The sequence below is a fragment of the Caretta caretta genome, chromosome 1 (assembly GCF_965140235.1).
Source record: "Caretta caretta isolate rCarCar2 chromosome 1, rCarCar1.hap1, whole genome shotgun sequence".
NCBI lineage: Eukaryota > Metazoa > Chordata > Testudines > Cheloniidae > Caretta > Caretta caretta.
The window spans coordinates 226,451,674-226,470,489 of NC_134206.1; the positions used below are offsets into that span (position 1 = coordinate 226,451,674).

Genomic DNA, 18,816 nt, shown 5'->3' on the forward strand with positions numbered 1-18,816 from the left:
CATAACATGGACCTCTGAAACTCACTCTCACTGGAGGTAAGAGCAAGCTGCAGGCCTCCCGGCATTCACAAATATGATACTTAAATGGGATCCATCACTGTAGTATCTGACCACCTCACAATCTTTAACATATTTACCCTTGCATTCCCCCGTGAGGCAGGGCAGTGCTATTATTCCTATTTTTACAGATGGACAACTGAGGCACAGACAGACTCAGGCCTCTATCCACAAAGATACTTACTGCCTCCTCCTCTGACTGTTTTGTGTGGCGTGAGGTAGGTTCCTAACTCATTCTGGTAAGAAACACCATAGGTGCCTAAGCTGCCAGGTTGCTGGTTCCCGTTCGTGGATCGCTAAACAGAAATAGGCACCTCTCTGCAGCCTGGATTTAGGTGCCTAACTCCAAGAGAGATCCAGGGCTTAAGCCACACCTGTCATTTCCCACTGGCTGGCTTAGCCTGCCTACTATGCTGGCTTTGTGGAGTGCATGCTAAGGCACCTATCTCCGCCCATTCATTGTCTAGGGAGCGTAGATGGATCAGTGTTGTGTTGTTCCTGTGATTTTTCTAGGCGCCAAAATGCTCAATGTGCAATGCTTCATTCCCTTTGTGGATCCCATCTTAAGTGACTTCCGGGAGGTCATAGAGGAAGTCTGTGGCTGAGCAGAGAATTGAATCTTAGCTGCTCAAATCCTAGGTTAGCACCATAACTACTGCACGATCCTTCCACTCATGAACGGATCACAGAATCCAGTACATCAAGTACCTTTTTTGTCAAAATCACTTCACATGCCAGCCTCACCCTCTTACATTTACAATTTTTTTTTACATGTCAGTAAATTAAACTGCCTATTCCAGTTTTCTCCTGCAGGCAATGAAGGAAGAAAAATTCTGTTTTTGACTTTGTTTGGTTTTGGTAATTATTTGGGAGGTGCTTGTTCATAAAACAATGGAGGGCCATGTAAGTACCTAAAGAGACAGATAATTTATTACTATTTATGAAAAACGTTGAGCTCTTTCAGTGGAAGGCACTATGGCAAAACAAATGTTAAAATACAGGAATCCTAATCTAAAAAAAAATCTCCCTCCCCCACCCTGTTTCTTCTCTCCGTTTCTTCCACTCCCCTCCTGGCCCTCATCTTCCAGAGCATTGTTTTCACCCTTGTTTGATCATTCATGAATATAATGTTCCAACCTGTGAACTACCAATTTTTTTTCTATATGGGCTGTGGTATGTTTAGCAATGCAACTTGCATAGTCCCTTTTACACTAACTGAAATGTATGCACATGTGTTGCAGGATGAAAATACACCTGCGCCTAACAGGAAGCTTTCGAAAAGGTAGTAGCTAGTGGCGCATGCTGAGGCTAGACTCGGCATTGGCCTAACTCTGCTCCCACTGAAGTCAATGGAAGTGAACTTAGATCACATTCAGCACTTCTGAAAATTCTACCCTGAAGCTGTACAGCCAAGTACTCTTTTCTTAGTCATATACTAGAGTGGAATAATCTACACTGTTGCAAGAATTACTGAAGAGGCAAAACCTTTATCCCTGAATCCAATATGCTGGGATAATTTCAGTCTGTTTTGTTCTTTTCAGGAAGATTGGGATAGGGCACATGCACCGGAATGAGTGTGCAGTACATTACCACTTCTCTGCTTTGACAAACTCTGATTACAGACCTTATGATTAATATTTATATGACTCTGTTGACCTTTGGCTGACCCAAACTTTTACATATAATCTTGGTTTACCTTTTTGTGTCCTTTAGAATCTCTGATACTGGGCACTTCTATTTTCCGAATAATTTTGAGTGGGCACAGACTTCAGGTATCTTGAACAGCATTGATTATATACATCTTTCATTTATGGGATGTATGATAGTAGGCTAACAAGTGGTATGTTGGCACAGTTTTGCTTTCTAATTTCTTCTCTTTTATATGAATAAACATATATGGCCAACACTTGCTTCTATTGAAGTTAAGGGGAAAACTCCATTGTCTTAAATACAAAGGACTGGGCCTCAAAGAAGGTTTTTAACTCTCCCGTCCCTCTGAACTACATGGCAAGGTAATTAAGAAATCAGGTAATTACCAGGGTAATTAAGACAAACTAGCTTTACAGATGGAGTTATATGACCATGGTTTATTTTTATAAAATCTATAACATTTCTCCAAAAGTGCTTTTCTGTACAAGTGACATTAAAAATGATGTTACAGTATAAAGTTTTTAACTGGGAACGGCTTAGAATGATTTACATAGCTCACCCATGGCTCTGACACACAGGCTTATTGTAGCAATCCCAGTAAAAGCTTTGTACCACATATATTCTCTTGATCGGAGTTCTGTTCATAGTTCTGCCATAGACTTCCATTGTGACCCTCAGCAAGTCACCCATCCTATCTGTTGCCTCATTATTCACATCTCCAATATGGGGATGATAATATTTCCCTGCCTTGTAAGTTTAATTAATTAATGTTTGTAGCTCCTCAAATGGAAGCCATTGTTGAAGTACAGAAGTAGACTATAGCTCTCTGTACAGTTGTAATATTATCTAGCTATATCTCTGCCTGTATGTATTTCTGGATAGATGCGTGAATGAGTTGTGAGATGTAAACTGCTCCTAAAATCTATTGAGAGCTGATAGCAATGCCAGCTAGTGTCCCTTAGATTTGCAATAAGTTTTCATATTGTACCTAAAACTTGAGCGTCATGGCAATTTGTGCATTCTGAATGTATGGTCAGCCTTGACCAGAGAACACTCGGCGTTGAAGGTTGTAACGTATGATATTGGAAAGGGACTTTTGTGTGAATTCCTCAAATGGTAGCATATCTGACCAATGACCTTGATGTCACAATAACTAGGTCACTCTTAAATATATCCATTCCAGGAACACGTAACACTGCTAGTAACCAGGCTAAGATTCTTGGATGCATAGAGTATAGATTTTCACTAGGTTATATGATATTTCACTGGAGATAAGTAAGGGAGTCACTCTGATGGGTCCCATGGGTAGGTCCCATGGCAAGAAACCGAGCTCTCTCTCTCTTACACACTGGGTATCCTCTGCTGAAAACCTCTTCCTTTGGTTAAAGAGAAATATTACTATTTCCACCAATATCTCACACTGCAAAGCATTATATAAATTTGTTTAGTACAGATCAATCACTCACATGGAAGTCCAAGGGCTTTATAGAAAAATAGATCATGCCAGAGAAACTTAGTCAAGGAGTCAATGGAGCTATGACAATATATACCAGCTAAAGTCTGTCCCTTGCTGTATAGATTAGTCCAAAGTTTCTCTGGCATAATCTACATTTTTACTTAAATGGAGCTACGATAATTTATATCAGCTCAGGATCTGCCCCAGATTTCCATAATTTCTCTAACAAAATGATAGCTTGTGGGCAAGCACATTTGTTTACAGTTTACATCCACACACAAACCTCTGTCCACAATCAAGGCTAATGCATGGTTGTTGCTCAACCCAGTTACAGAAACTTTTAGAACAAAAAGGGAAATTCTACTGTGGGGTTTACTGCTACATTAAGACAAATACTTAGACTGGATTTTCAAAAGGGCTGTCTAATTTCATGACCATTAAAAACCATCTGTTGCTATGTCAGCTAAGATAATCTAATATCATGCTTCAGGGTGTAAGATAATTATTGAGGGGAGGAGGGAAGTCAAAAAGGAATCATCCTTTCTCACCCTCTGTAGAGGAAGGAGAGAGAGAGAGTGTGTGTGTGTCTGAGAGAGAGAGAGTCTACACAGGCTTGACAGACAACTATTTATGCAGTTCAGTAAAATCAAAGCTGAGGAGAAGGTTGCCAGATTTTATAATACAACAGGCCTTACATGGCTTTTGTCTTGCACCCAGATACAAGGTGACATACTCAGGAGAGAGACTAGAATCTGGAACTGTGCTGTGCGCAGTCATGAGGGTAGGGCTGGGGAGGGAACAGAGAAGAGGAAGTCTGGGCTCATCCGGCTGGGAATGGGAACGTGGGGGTGGGAGGCTCAAAGGCGTTTGGCCTTTGTACAGTAACTCCTCACTTAACAGGTTTCAGAGTAGCAGCCGTGTTAGTCTGTATTCGCAAAAAGAAAAGGAGGACTTGTGGCACCTTAGAGACGAACCAATTTTTCTGAGCATAAGCTTTTGTGAGCTACAGCTCACTTCATCAGATGCATTCCCTTAACGTTGTAGTTATGTTCCTAAAAAATGCGACTTTAAATGAAATGATGTTAAGCGAATCCAATTTTCCCATAAGAATTAATGTAAATGGTGGGGGTTAGGTTCCAGGGAATTTTTTTTTTTTTTGGCAGGCAAAAGGCTATAGTTTTTGTGTGTGTATATATATATATATGTACACACAAACACAGAGAATAAGTTTTAAACAAACAATTTAATACTGCTACAAAGCGATGATGATTGTGAAGCCTGGTTGAGGTGGTGAAGTCAGAGGGTGGGCTATTTCCCAGGGAATGCCTTACTGCTAAATGATAAACTAGCACTCAGCTGAGCCCTCAAGGGTTAACTCGTTGTTAACGTAGCCTCACACTCTACAAGGAAGCATGAACAGCGGGAGGGGAGACAACGTGGCAAAGAGAGACACACTATGTGTGTGTGTGTGTGTGTGTGTGTGTGGAGATGGGGTAAGTGGGGTGCAGGAGCAGGAGGGAGGGGGGACACCCTGACATTAGCCTCCCTCTTCCTCCCCTCCCCCCGCACAAGCAGGAGGTTCGGGGAGCAGCTGTAAGGCAGAGGAGAGGAGCAGCACATGGCAGTGGGGGGAGGGACAGCTGAACTGCCGGCAATTGGTAGCCTGCTGAGCGGCTGCCGCATAGGGAACTTAGGGGAGCGGGGAGCTGATAGGGAGCTGCCTGTCCACCCTGGTTCCAAGCCCCCACAGCTAGCTGCAAGGGGCTGCTCTTCCTGCAAGCAGTGGACAAAGCAGGCGGCTGCCAAACAACGTTACAAGGGAGCATTGCACAACTTTAAACGAGCATGTTCCCTCATTGATCAGCAATGTAACAATGAACCAACGTTAACCGGGATGACTTTAAGTGAGGAGTTACCGTATTGTGTTTGTGGAAAGATGGGAGAGACCTCAAAATCAGAGCTGTGTAAGAAGTGCGCCAGGAACTGGGAAACGTGGTAACTGAAACTCACACCCACGAGGCATCGAAGATGAAACAAACAGCAGAAATGCAACTGCTGCTCTGGTCTCTGTTGTTTGTCTTACTGCAACAAAGGAATTTACATTCTAACAAGCACACTGAAGGCAAAGCACTTCCTACAAGTCACAGTGCCCCACATCAAACAGGTATTTCCAGTATAGATGTCAGGTGCTCTTTCCTCCCCCATAAAACACTCATTTTAACTTAATCCCTAAAGAAATCTCCCTCAGATCTCTCATGGCTTTTTGTCACCTCTTCTCATGGGAAAAAGGGGCAGGGACTAAGAAAGAGTGGGATTCAATCCAAACCTGATGGAATATTCCTGGGCAAAATGAAAGTTCTCCCCCAAATGCTCAGTATGACCCAATCTTATTCAACATCAGGAAACTCTGAAAGTGGCTCAATAGCCAAATGTAGTACAAGAAAGGATTACAGGACAAAGACCCCTCAAGATTAAAAGTATGTCAGATGAGTGAGAAAGCGAGGGCAACTTCACTGTAGAAGAGAACCCTCACAACAATGGTCGTGCTTTTGACTGTACAGTACAAAAGCTCCAGTGTTTTAGACTAGGGGCCCTATTTACCTCTGGGTTCTCTCCAGTAGTAACCTGACCTGCAGATTCACAACCATGGAAAATTCAGCTGGAGGGATTGCAACAGCACAAGGCACTCACAGTCCCTCTCCACCAGAAAGCCTGGAGCTCTCTACAGAGTGAGCATAGCCAGGGCTGTGCTGATCCACCTCATCCCCTGGAAGTCCCTCCTGGAAGAGAGGATGCAGTGTGGATGCAGTAAATTACATATACCCTCCCCTGGCAGAACCCTTGTGGAGAATGACAGTAGAAATACTCCCCGACTCTCAGCAGGCGGTTAATCCCCTCATGGGGCGCAGCTGACACCCCCAACACAGAGGGATACAACATGAAGGCTTTGAGGCCTTGGCCATATGCAGTTTAACTACAGGTATGAATTGAAACAATTTAATTCAACTGGTGCAAACATTTTTATTCTGTTTTAAACCAAGTTTATTTCAGTTTAGTTTAAGTTTATTAAACCTAAGCCACTTCTAAGGCTATGTCTACACTACGGACCACACAGTCGCACAGCTGTACCACTGCAGCTGTGCTTTTGTAAGGTCTCCCATGTAGCTGCTCTATGATGGTGGCAGAGAGCTCTCTCCTGCTGGCATAATTCAACCCTCCCCCAGCTATGTTGGAGGGAGAGCGTCTCCCACGGACATAGAATCATAGAATATCAGGGTTGGAAGGGACCTCAGGAGGTCATCTAGTCCAACCCCCTGCTCAAAGCAGGACCAATCCCCAATTTTTGCCCCAGATCCCTAAATGGCCCCCTCAAGGATTGAACTCATAACCCTGGGTTTAGCAGGCCAATGCTCAAACCACTGAGCTATCCCTCCCCCCCTTAAATATCGCTGTCCACACTGGCATGTTTGTCGGTGAAACTTATGTCGGTCAGGGGTGTTTGCAGACAAAAGTGCTAGTGTAGACAAAGCCTAAATCAAATAAGTGTGTCCACACAGGGGTGTTAACTACTGACAAGGCCTGAGTTACTGAAGTGAATCTAGCCCAGGCGTGCACAATGTCCAGTCTAGGGTGCTAGATTGCTGTGAGGTAGTGAACGCTTCCTGTGAAGGGTTTGCCACCCAGTTGACTTCAATAGGGATTGAAGACTCTTACAACCTACTTATCCCATCTGTCTAGCTATGGTATATATGGAGTGCTAGTCACCATGGCACCTACGCCCTGAAGCACAGTAGAATGAGAGATGCTGAAGACACAAAAATACTATTGCCTTTCAAAACTATTGTCGCTTCTGGCTTCCGATCTCAGCAAAACAGGCCCATAATGTAATCTGTGGACCCTATAATTACAGGATTAGGACAAAGGCTGACCAGCTGCAGGATGCTACTGCAGATGAAATCAAACAACAAGCAATTCTTATTCATTTGTCAAGTGACAAAAGCTGAACTGAAAAAAGACACTCTTAAACGGAAATAAGAGCATCGACACGGGGTTATACTTATATAACTATATCTGTTTAAATTCACACCCTAGGTTATATGGAAAAAAATTTCCCATGAAGACCTGGTCTTATGGCCTCATTCACATCACTCTGGCTGTGCAAAGGGGCCTTAAGGTACGTCTATACTTAAACTGTTACAGTGACACAGCTGCAGCTATGCCTCTGTAGTGTTTTAGTGTAGATGATACCTTTGCTGACGGGAGAGGTTCTCCATCAGTGTAAGTAATCCACCCGAGAGGTGGTAGCTAGGTCGATGGAACAATTCGTCCATCAACCTAGTGCTGTATACACCGGGGATTAGGTCTGCATATCTTTGTCTTTCAGGGGTATGGATTTTGTACATCTCTGACAGATGTAGCTATGCAGATGTAAGCTCTCAGTGTAGACCAGCCCTTACAGTGTGTGTAAATTACAGTGTAAAGGAGCCACAGTGTAAATGAGGCCACACGGTCTACACGACTCTCTTACTTCGGTATAACTGTTGCTCAGGGGTATGAAAAATCCACACCCCTAAGCGACGTAGATAATCCGACCGTAATCCCCTGTGTAGACAGTGCTAACCTCAGAGAGCTACTCCCATTGACATAGCTACCACCTCTTGTGGAGGTAGAGTCATTAAGCCGACAGGAGATCTCCCATCAGCTGAGAGCATCTTCACCAAAAGTGCTACACCGATGCAGCAGCATCGGTGCAAGTTTGTAGTGTAGACCTGCCCTCAGAATCAGGTTCTTAAGTCTATAATTGCAATGGCAAGTATTTACACAAGACCAATGATCTTTTCATTGGATGGCACAGTTGAGGGGAAAGAATCACAGGCCACGTCCTTGATAAAAGTGATCCAGCTGCAATGGTGTTAGCAACATTAGGAGTCTGGTAGGCATTGTTTTCACTGCTAAAAAGGGGGTATTTTTTACTTGAGGGTAACTAACACATGCGAGGTATCTTGAGATTAAAAACAAAGTGAAGATAAGGAACTTCAGTTTTAGGTGAGGTAATTTTAATGAGGTTAACCATGGATGGGACATAAGGCTGTTAACCTCACAATTTACCTCACAGTAAAACTGCAGTGTCTGGTCTTCACTATGTTTTTCCTCAGGATAGCTCAGGAAAGTTAATTACCCCTGAGGTAAAAAACAATACATCTCTTTTGGCAGTGAAGACAAAGTCTTAGTGTAAACACTAGCTGCTGACACCATTCTCAGTACTGGGCTCTCTGACCCTGCTGGGAGGAAATCTAATCAACACAGTGCTGAAAATTGTGTTGACAGCCAAAACCCTGCGTGCAGTCAGGCTCCCACTTTGCTACACTGGTACAACTGTAAGTAGTTTTTTCAGAAATGTCCCCCATGTAGATAAGGGTACAGATTGCAGAGTCAAATCTGAATAGCTTGAGCTGTCAACATTTCTCTCTTGCAAAGAAGGGAAGATCAGTGAGTTGCAGCTTGCAAGACAGTTCACTGTCTAGCATCTCAGTTTGCACAATGAAGTTAACACTTTCACTTGCTCAGCAGCAAGGTGAGCTGGAGAAGGGAGGAGCAGCAATCATATCTGACAGCTAAGTACATAATTGAATGGAGAGTCTGAAGGCTTGTCTTCACAGGGAAACTGACTAGAATAGCTATTCCAGCATAGACTAACCAATTTATTTGAGCATAAGCTTTCGTGAGCTACAGCTCACTTCATCGGATGCATCCGATGCTCAAATAAATTGGTTAGTCTTTAAGGTGCCACAAGTACTCCTTTTCTTTTTGTGAATACAGACTAACACGGCTGTTACTCTGAAACCTATTCCAGCATAATTATCTTGCAATATCTCCCTGCATGGACACTATATATATATATATATATAACACTATGTTATTGCAAAATAACAGCGACTGCTACTTCATTCAGAAAGCAGAGTAATTATTCCAGAATAAAATCACTTTCATTCCAGAACAGTGTCCACACAAGGGAGTTATTCTGGAATAGTTATGTCAGTCGGTCTTCCCCATGTGGACAAGTCATTACTGAAAGGGGAACTGAAAGGCTTTACATCTGCTGTGACCTGAGCCCATGATTCTGAGTTTTTGCTGCACCAGCGGACAGCCACACAATCACTGAAAGTTCTGTTTCTGTTATAGGGCATTGTTGTCCTTGGTCATCCTGACATTTTACTTCCAGGTGCCTCAGTTTCCCCAGTTTGAGGGTAATAACGAAAGGGTATTGTGAGGCTTGATTCATTATTATTTGTAAAATGCTTGGAGTCCTTGGACGCAAGGCACTACAGAATCACTGAGTTCAAATTAGGCTTCATGTGCAGTTAACAAAAAGTGTGTTTGGGGATCTGGTCACAGACCCAAAGAGGTTTAAAACATGCTTTCGTTTTGTGGTATGGTGTAGCCAGACCACTCTACCTACTGTGTGACTCTGGGAAAGTCACTACACCCGTCTGTTTCTCTTGCCCAGCCAACTAAGGGCTTATACACACACAAAAGTTGTACTTTTAAAACTCGACCAATATAATTAAAACAGTACAATCCTGCGAGTGTGGAAGCAGTTATACCGGTATAAAGCTGCTAATACTAGGGGCAGGTCTACACTACCGCTGGGAACAATGCTCTGAGATCGATCCACCAGCGGTCGATTAGTGGGTCTAGTAAAGACCCGCCAAATCGACTGCAGATCGCTCTCCAGTCGACCCCTGTACTCTACCCCCGACGAGAAGAGTAAGGTAAGTTGGTGGGAGAGTTTCCGTCAACCCCCCACAGTGTAGATCCCGTGGTAACTTGACCTAAGGTACGTCAATTCCAGCTACATTCTTCACGTAGCTGGAGTTGCGTAGCATAGGTCGACTTACCGTGGTAGTGTAGAATAAGCTCTATGAGGCTATGTCCTGTACAGAAAGGGGAATGAGCTCTACTGGTATAAGGCACTTTTGTACCAGTATGACTGCGTCCACGCTAGGAGTGTTGTACCAGTTAACTAGTTAAGTACAAAAAATCAGCCCCTAATTGGCATATTTAGACTGGTACAAAATATGTGTGTAAATGAGGCCAAAGAGAGAAAACAGAGACTTCCTGAACCCAAGTCTTGGCAGGTAAGTTAAAGAAGAACTGATTACCAGCTCTTTTCTTTTTGAAATGTGTTATCTGCAATGTTTAAGCCTACACTGATCTGGGATCTTAATCGGTTTAATTTCTTTTTTTCATTTTTTTAAAATAAGCTTTTCAGTTCATCGTAAAAGTTAAAAAATCAACATTCATGGGTTTACAGCTCAAACCTTAAGCTCAAACTTTCTTAAAAGATATACAGTCAATTGGTGGTTGTTTATTTTTTAAAATTACTGTTTATAAATCCCCTTAGAGGAATATAAAGGGATAGGAAATCAGTTCCTTACTGAACTTCCAGGTGAAATTCATCCTTTTGCAGAGGACTAGCACATGGTTTATGCACATCTTAAGTTCTATTTTGTAGACTTAAGTGGAATATGAGTTGTGCATAACCCATGCGCTGGCCTTCTCCACTTAACTAAATTTCCCCCTCAGCAAGCACACAGGTTGGTTAGTGAAGGTGCCTTCCACCAACTCTGTGAGATAAGCATTATCCTCATTTTACAGATGAGGAAACTGAGGCAGAGATTACAAATCACAGCTGGGAGTAGAACCCACTCTCATGGCTTTGGCAGAGTATAGATCCTGGCAGCTATTATAAAAGAATTACTACACTATTCAGTTGCAGTGATCTAACACACTGCTGTGGTGGAAGACGTGCCTCTCAGCAGCTTACACATAACACTGCTTGTCCTCAGACTCCTGGAAAGGGAGAAACACACTAATCAGTCCATGAAACTAAATAGAGCCCAGTTGCTAAGGTACTGCATGCCAATAGTGTATGTCTACACAGCATTTTGGACCAAACGGGAGCAGGTCTCCCTGCCTGGATGGACAAACTTGTGCTAGCAGGGCTCACACTAGTGCTCTAAAAATAACTTTGTAGACAACGCTTTGAAGTTGCAGCTCGGACGCTGAAGCCCACCCCACTCAGAGCTTGAATATCAATACACAGCATGGTTTGGAGCTTCTAAACTTTCTGCACAAATCGATGTACCTCTCTTGCTGTATACGGTCAGGCAGCCTTCCACAGTCCAGAGTTTATCATGAAGTTCCCGGGGTGGCCAAAGCTACAGCAAGTTGTTGGGTCCATGATGATGGTCCAAAAACATCTAATTATAGTTTATAAGACTGCTTCCTGATACCCTCGATCACACACCCCCTCTCATAGAAATGATACTTCCTAATTCTCAGTTATACTACAGAGGAGCTGTGGAAAAACTATGGTAAAGGGATGTCACCACCTCCTTCCAAAATTTCAAGCCCAGAGGTAAGAGTGAACTTCATGTGGTGGGGTTTGTGCTATGGATTAAATAACTAACTTTTCTTCCCTGAAGAGCTGCTATAGCAAAACACAGCCACTCCCCAAAACAACAACACTGGGTGCTCATGGACTGCTCAAAGGTGCTCTGCAGTAACTCAAGGCTCCCCAAAGGGGTTCGGGAGCGGCAATGGACATTTATACAGATAATAGGCACATCCACATGAACCATGAGGGATGTTTCAGGGCATAAGCCAACCTCTAATTGACCCTGTGGGCCAATTATTACACAATTTATATTGCAAGGTTTCTTGCATCTTCCTCTTAAGTATCTGATTCTAGCCACACATAGACCACTGGTCTAGTCCAGTATGGCCATTCTTATGTTCATCTGCACCAGCCAGTTGAGCAGGCCCTGGGCAGATGCAGATAGTTCATGCTGTGCACTAATTTAGTAGGTACTGGGGGTAAAATCTTGGTGTTGATGTTAATAACACAAGTCCCATTGACTTCAAGAGTGCCAGGATTTTACCCTGCAGTGTCCCATGCTCCCATCATAGCCATTGTGTCTCCCATAGGCGCAACAACAAATAACTGTGTGTAGTTTCAGCAACAAATAATTGTGTGTAGGTTTTTCCTTTTTTGGGGAAGAGGGGGTGTTAAATTTTAAATGAGGAGGGTTTAGGGCCAAATTCTGCTCTGATTCCCACCTTTCGCAACCTCACAGTAGTGGGAGGATGTAAGCCAGGATAGAATTTGGCCTCTGATATTTTAAAATTTAAATGTTTCTATTTTAGGGATGATGTTTTTTTAGAGAGGTCTCTATTTTAACAGACTCATTTGCAGACTTCCAGCCGCCACTTGTGGGCACAGAGCATGCTCACACCTGCACAGACATTTTTTCTGCACTAGCACCTACATGCGGGGTAATGGATTCTTCCACCTGTGCATACAGGGACACAATGATCACCTGCAAAATCCATTTCTCCAGGCAAAAATGCCATGTTTGCCTAGACAGTCACCATGGGTCAACTCTACCCCTTCTGATTCTGTTTGCCCTTTTTTCATGTTATGCAGTGAAAAGGCCCTTATCTATTTGTGAACAGTTGAGAAGACTCGCCTTTGTTCACTAACTTATTCACAACACTAAGGATTTAGGATGGCTTTCTGGAGTATTTTTAGTTCCTCTGTGTTGCTTTCGGGAGTATATACTGGGAAGGCATTGTGGCCTAGCGGATAAGGCACTGCATTGGGACCCATGGTTTTATTCCCAGCTCTGCTACTAAGCCTGCTGGTGGCCTAAGCCTGCTGGTGGCCTTGTAAGTCACTCCACCTTTCTTTGCCTCAGTTTCCTCATCTGTAGAAAGGTGCTCAGATACTATGGTGATGAGCGTAGTAAAAAAAACTATATAGAATCAAATAGATATCAACCTCCTCTGTAAAGTGCTTTGCAATCTAGAGAAGAAGAGTGCCATATAAAAGTTAGGTGATATTATTATTATAATTCTCAATGTTCTTTTGTTAAGTCAAAGCAGCATATCTCTCAAAATACCAAGCATCTAACCTGACACTAGTAGTATTACGAAGAGAGGGAAACTCAAACCGTTAAGGGGTTAATCTTGACGTAAGGGGTTAATCGTGACATAGAAACAGATTGCGTTCAAAATTAAAAGACTTTATATCAAGTACTCCAGACAGGTAGAAGGAGCACATTATTACAAGAACATTTTCCTGCTTAGGGGCCCAGTGACGCTCTCATTAAAGTTAATAGTGAAATTTACTTCCTTTGCCTTCCATAGGCATAATCTCAGGCCATTTGTGCTTTTGCACTGAGTAGTATCTGGCTGTGGTAAACAGGAATTCAGAAGTATCCACTGTAAAGAGTTTGTGAATCCTGCAGTGGCCCTCACTGTGTTTCAGAAACTATCCAAACTCTGCCAGAGCATCACAGTAGATACATAGCTAGGCCTTGCATGTTGTATATAATCATAAACATGGTTATTTGGACCTCATTGTACCCCGTAGTTCCTTTATTCGGTAAAGAGCAAAATACACAACACCAGTGCTGACGATTGTTGCAATGCCCAACATGGTTTCTTTTGGAGATATCACACCCATCACAGAACCTATATGAGACCGGAGTTGGCTGACTGTAGTATGGGGAATTTTGTTTTATTTTAAAACATTACAGAGTTTTCTAAAGTTTTACTGTATCTTATTTTAAAACTTAAAAACTATTTTAGAGAATGCACACTATTTAAACAAACAAACCCAACCCAAACCTTAAGATTTCCCTCACCCCATTGCACAGCCTGAAGTCTCCAGGAAGGTAGAGTGCTAAGATAATGTCCCCAGCAGAGTGCCTGCTCTGACATTACACCAAGTGTACCTGTCAACTTGCTACAGGCCATATGTGAGACCCAATATATGATGACACCCAAAAGAAGAGATATCAGAAAGTCATTCAGGCAGGAAACGTAAAATACGGTGGGATTCATTCCTGTAATGTAAATGACTCTACAACTTCTCTTTCAACACGGTGAGAGTCTGCGTTATGTACTAGATTAGATTATCATAATGGTACCTTTTGACCTTAAAATTAAATGATTCCTTGTTTCTGAGGTAAATAATTATTAACAATAAAAGTGAAGAGGCCCCCAGATCTGTTGCAAGGAACTTTAGGACTGAGTGAGGCCTTAAAATGAGGGACAACTTGGAGGTCTGAGACCAAATACAAGTCTGTGCCCCTGACTGGGCCTAGACATTGCAAATCTGACATTTATTTTCTGAAGTAAGTTTTGTTAGCATAAATGTGTGGAATGTCCTCTTCACTTGGTTATTTGGGGCATTCAGCATATATTTCTAAAGCGGTTGGATTTCCCCCCACCCTGATCTATTTACAGTTCTCTTTTATGCACAAAAAACATTTTCTGTAACCTCAGTTTCCTGATTCAGCAGATGTGATGTCAATTATTTACGATAACAAAAGTGAGACAATGCCTGAGGTTTGTGTGGGATGGAGGTAAATTTGAATCTGTAAAAAGGGACAGTGCTAGTAATGAGGTACAGCAAAGAGGCCTACAAAGTAGCTCTCTCTGAGGAGAGCCAGAGTGACCACCTCTCAAGATTGGGCCTGATCCTACAACACGCTCAGCACTCCCTAGATGATGCAGAGTGCCTCCAATTCCCACTCAAGTCACCTTCCAGAAGTTCTTCAGTATTTTGCAGGATCAAACCCCATTGTGAGTGGGACAATCCTGACCATCTCTTCTATGTTCCACAAGCAATATTCCTTAAAAATTTTGCCCATGAAAGTGGTAGCCTTCCCAAGAGGCTCTGAGGAAAGAGCTGGATGTCTAGTGGAGTACTGTCTTGGAGGGGAATGATAGGGGGTGGTTCTGTTTATACTAGCTTAATCTATTGCATTGATTATTGGTTTTATTGCCAGGTAAGTAAATCTGGGTTAAGCGTCACAGAGGCTGCTGACTGTTCCTTTTGTCAGATAATAGAGCAGTGCCAACTGTAGAATTTGGAGATGAACGTTCTTCCCTTACCCACCTCCCCCATAGTGAAGGCATTACGTCAGTAATTATGAGCCATTCTGAGGTTTTTACTGGTCAGTAAATGTCTGGCAAAAGGAGTTAAGGGTCTGAGACAAAACCAAAGGCTCATAAAGTGCTGTCCAGTCATTGATTGACTTGTGGAAACTGCGGAATGGGTCATTAACATTATCATAAAACCTTCTATTTCAGACATTCTAACTTTGCTGCACTGCTGATGGGGCTTTCCTCTCCCTGCGCCAATTTAGAACATTTGTTTCTCACCATTCAGAGGCCCATTAACTACTCCATTAGGGCAAGCTCTATTTCAAAGAGTTTAATCTTAAAACTAATTGGGAGTGGGCAGAGCTGGGGACTGGGAGGCAGGACTCCAGCATTCTAATCCTAGTTCTGCCACTGATTACTTGCTATGTGATCTTGAGCAAGTGACTCTGCACCTCTGCTTACCTACCTGTGTAACTGGTTTCAGTAATACTTACCAGCCTCTGCAATGGAAGTTGTGAAGCTTACAAGCTGCCTGTATCCTTCTGTAATATTATAAAAGCCCAAAGGAAGCTCAGAAGGTTCTTCCTAATGATATTACATGGTTCATTAGATTAGTGTGTGGCAGATGCTGAATGAAGACCATGGGCTTGTACATGGCTGGAGAATATTACTTACCTGCTATCCTTCCAATTGGCATTGCATGCTCCTCAGGAGGGGAGACAGACACCATGATGTGGTTCATGTATGCTAACTCTTCCCGGTGGGACAAATTGATAGGCTTTACCTCCCTGTGTAGCCCATCCTCAGACAACCGTGATGGTTTGAATTCTACAGAGTGCCTGGGGTTTAGTATCAAAGGGTGCATGATGGGGCTGGGCATCAGCTGGATGACCCTGGTGTTCTCTTGGCGGGGGCTGGAAGGCTTCTGAAGTACTTCAGGAGGAGGCGGGCAGTGGTTGTTCTCTATAGGAGACACTGAGAGAGGGTAGGGCTCTTGATGGTTGTTCTCTTGGTGATGCCTTGTCCCTGGGACTCTATCAGCTGGGGAGAGGCGGCGGATAGTGTTGTCCAATGGGGACTTCAGCGACCGCTGCTCAGGGTCTGGTGACGGCCGGTGATTGGTGGTGATAGGCGATCTAGAACGATGCAACAGTTCAATGGTGGGGGGGTTGTGATGGACTGTTTCTGCTGATGGTCTTGAAGGTCTCTGGACAAAGTTGTCTAGGGAGAAAAGATGAAAACCATAGATCATGATGAACGTGACAGAACCACAGGACCTAACTCAAGACTCAATGGCTTTCTGGAAAATATGCTCTAACACAAGTTACTGGGCGTAATACAGGGGTGACGGAGTGAAATTTAATGGCCTGTGATATACAGGAGGTCATACTAGATGGACTACACCTCTGTGAATCTACAAACTCATTGACACATTTTAACATAGTCTTCATTATACCTAAGAGGGAGGGAGTGTTGTCTATGAGAGTAGGAAATTGGTGGTTAGGACATCTCTGTTCTATTACCAACTCTCCAAAGAGTTTCCTGTGTGACCTTGGACAAGTGGTCTGTATTCCCAGAACCTCAGTCCCATCACCTTTAAAAAGAATTACAATTATTGTTTGAAAAGCATTTTAAGATCCCTTGATGAAAGGTGCTAAAAAGTACACGTTGTTATTATTCATTTCCCTTTGTGCTACCTTCAAAACTGAACATAAATTTGTCCTAAGTCAACATAACCTGGCTTTCCTACAATAATTTAATAGTGTGAGCGTCAAAGCCACGTAGGTGGGAAGCACTCCGTTAATAGTAGGAAATCAGAGAGGGTGACAAGAGAAACTTCATACATGGCAGCTTAATGGGCGACGTGTTTTTGTTAGGCCTAACAGCTTTGTTGCTGTGCATATGTTACAAAGATCTGGATGCATGTTTTGACTTTCCTGTTGCTCTGCTTGCAGACCCTGTAACTGAAAATTGAAGACCAGAGCCAGCAGCAGAGTGGCTCAAGACATGGGACGAGTACTGGATACATTAGTTAGAGAGTTGTAGAAATCAGAGATGGGGGGAAAAAACCCTGTTAGATCACCTTGTGAATATCACAGCCTAACACTTCAGTGGGAGGAAGTTTTGCCTGATAGCCTAAATTTCACCCCATCACCACTTATAAACCTTCTAGAAGTGTCTTCATCAAGATTTTTCTCTTGTTCCATCATTCCAGATGAAAACCTTTTAGAGTGTCTGATACTGGAAAAAACAGTATGGACTTTTTGGGTGGGCCTTTTGACATTAGTAGTGTCCCTTTACATTAAGGAGAGCTCAGAAAGCATGGATTTAGAATACCATCTGCAAGGGTTGTTAACATCCACAAACCAAAACATTTGCTTCAATTAATAGAAAATAAACTGATTTTGGCTGATTAAGGCCATAGTTTTCTGAGTAGAAAGCTACCAACAGAGAGCAAACAAGGTGGGTGAGGTAATATCTTTTACTGGACCAGCTTCTGTTGGTGAGCTTTCAAGCTTACACAGCTCGTCTCTCTCAGCAACAGAAGTTGGTCCAGTAAAAGATATTACCTCACCCACCTTGTCTCTCTAATATCCTGGGATCAACAGGGCTACAACTGCCCCGCATACAACAGAGAGCAAAGGCTAACAGGTTTTTATCTAGAAAAACAAAGCTCAAATTTCAGCCCTGTTTGCCAATAGCCTCAGGTGATAAGAGCAGGAAACTGTTAGGCACATGTCAACAATCAAAATAGGTAAATGTGACTGTCTTATTTGTTCATTCATTCACTCTGCTCCTGTACGAAGGCTTGTTCTCCTTGCTCTCTCCTGTCAAGGGAGCACTGCCCTTTGAAGACCCTATTTAGGCAGAAAGGAATCTATGGGGTCCTTGCCTACCCTGGAAACCACACAAGCTGCAGTAGAGGGATCAGCACCGACCCATGCAAAAGCCTAAACATAGTATTGCTGGGAAGATGCAATTCCAGTCAGCACTGGCTCAGTGACCTTAAACTGACTCCTCTGCCCCCCGAAATGGGCACCTACATGATTTGCCAGCAGCCACCAGTTTCCTTGTGAAGGCCTAGGAGGAAGCTATGCCTGCCCGGAGTTTAGTTATGATTCACACACCTGAGGTCATAAACAAGAAAAATGTATTTGTGTAGCTAGTTAGGTTAGTAACAACGAAATGACAGGAGGAAATGAAACTTACGGATCTAGGCTATGCTCTGGATGAAAAACAAAGTTTAATAATGGGGCTTCAAAATGGGTTTAAAGTATATTGTGGCCAAAGATGGTTTTGAGTTTGGCCAGTTGATATGGAAAGGACCACATTGCTCAAACATTGCTCAAAAACCACAGCCTGGTCTATGATCCTGCCTAGTGACTGCAGTTTAAACTGTGCTTAAGGAAGAATGTTCAGTGAGCATAGATGGGACCTAACATTCATTAACCACAATCCAAGGAAACCCCATTTGATTACAACTGCTTCCCCCATACCTGGCCCATGTCATATACAGTGACCTGTTTTCTACGGGCTGCCCAGTTAAACTGCCACATATTCATTCAAAAGCATTATGCTCATTCTTGGCCTATATGAGCAAAGATGCTTGAGAAATGAGAGAGCAACTAGGGACATTGCATGGCGTTTATTCTGATGTCCAGTAGCAGTGCCGTGCTTCTGTATGGGAACTGAGT

At 43.0% G+C, this 18,816-nt stretch overlaps 1 protein-coding gene across 3 annotated transcripts in view; it reads right to left on the bottom strand.

Annotated features, from left to right (window-relative positions):
* Nucleotides 1-18,816, bottom strand: part of ETV6 (ETS variant transcription factor 6) — a 165,180-nt gene that overhangs the window by 10,355 nt on the left and 136,009 nt on the right. For all 3 annotated transcript variants that reach the window (XM_075121115.1, XM_048824535.2, XM_048824524.2), the window contains one exon: nt 15,797-16,342. In XM_075121115.1, coding sequence (XP_074977216.1) covers nt 15,797-16,342 — 546 coding nt within the window. The remainder of the gene's footprint in view (nt 1-15,796; nt 16,343-18,816) is intronic.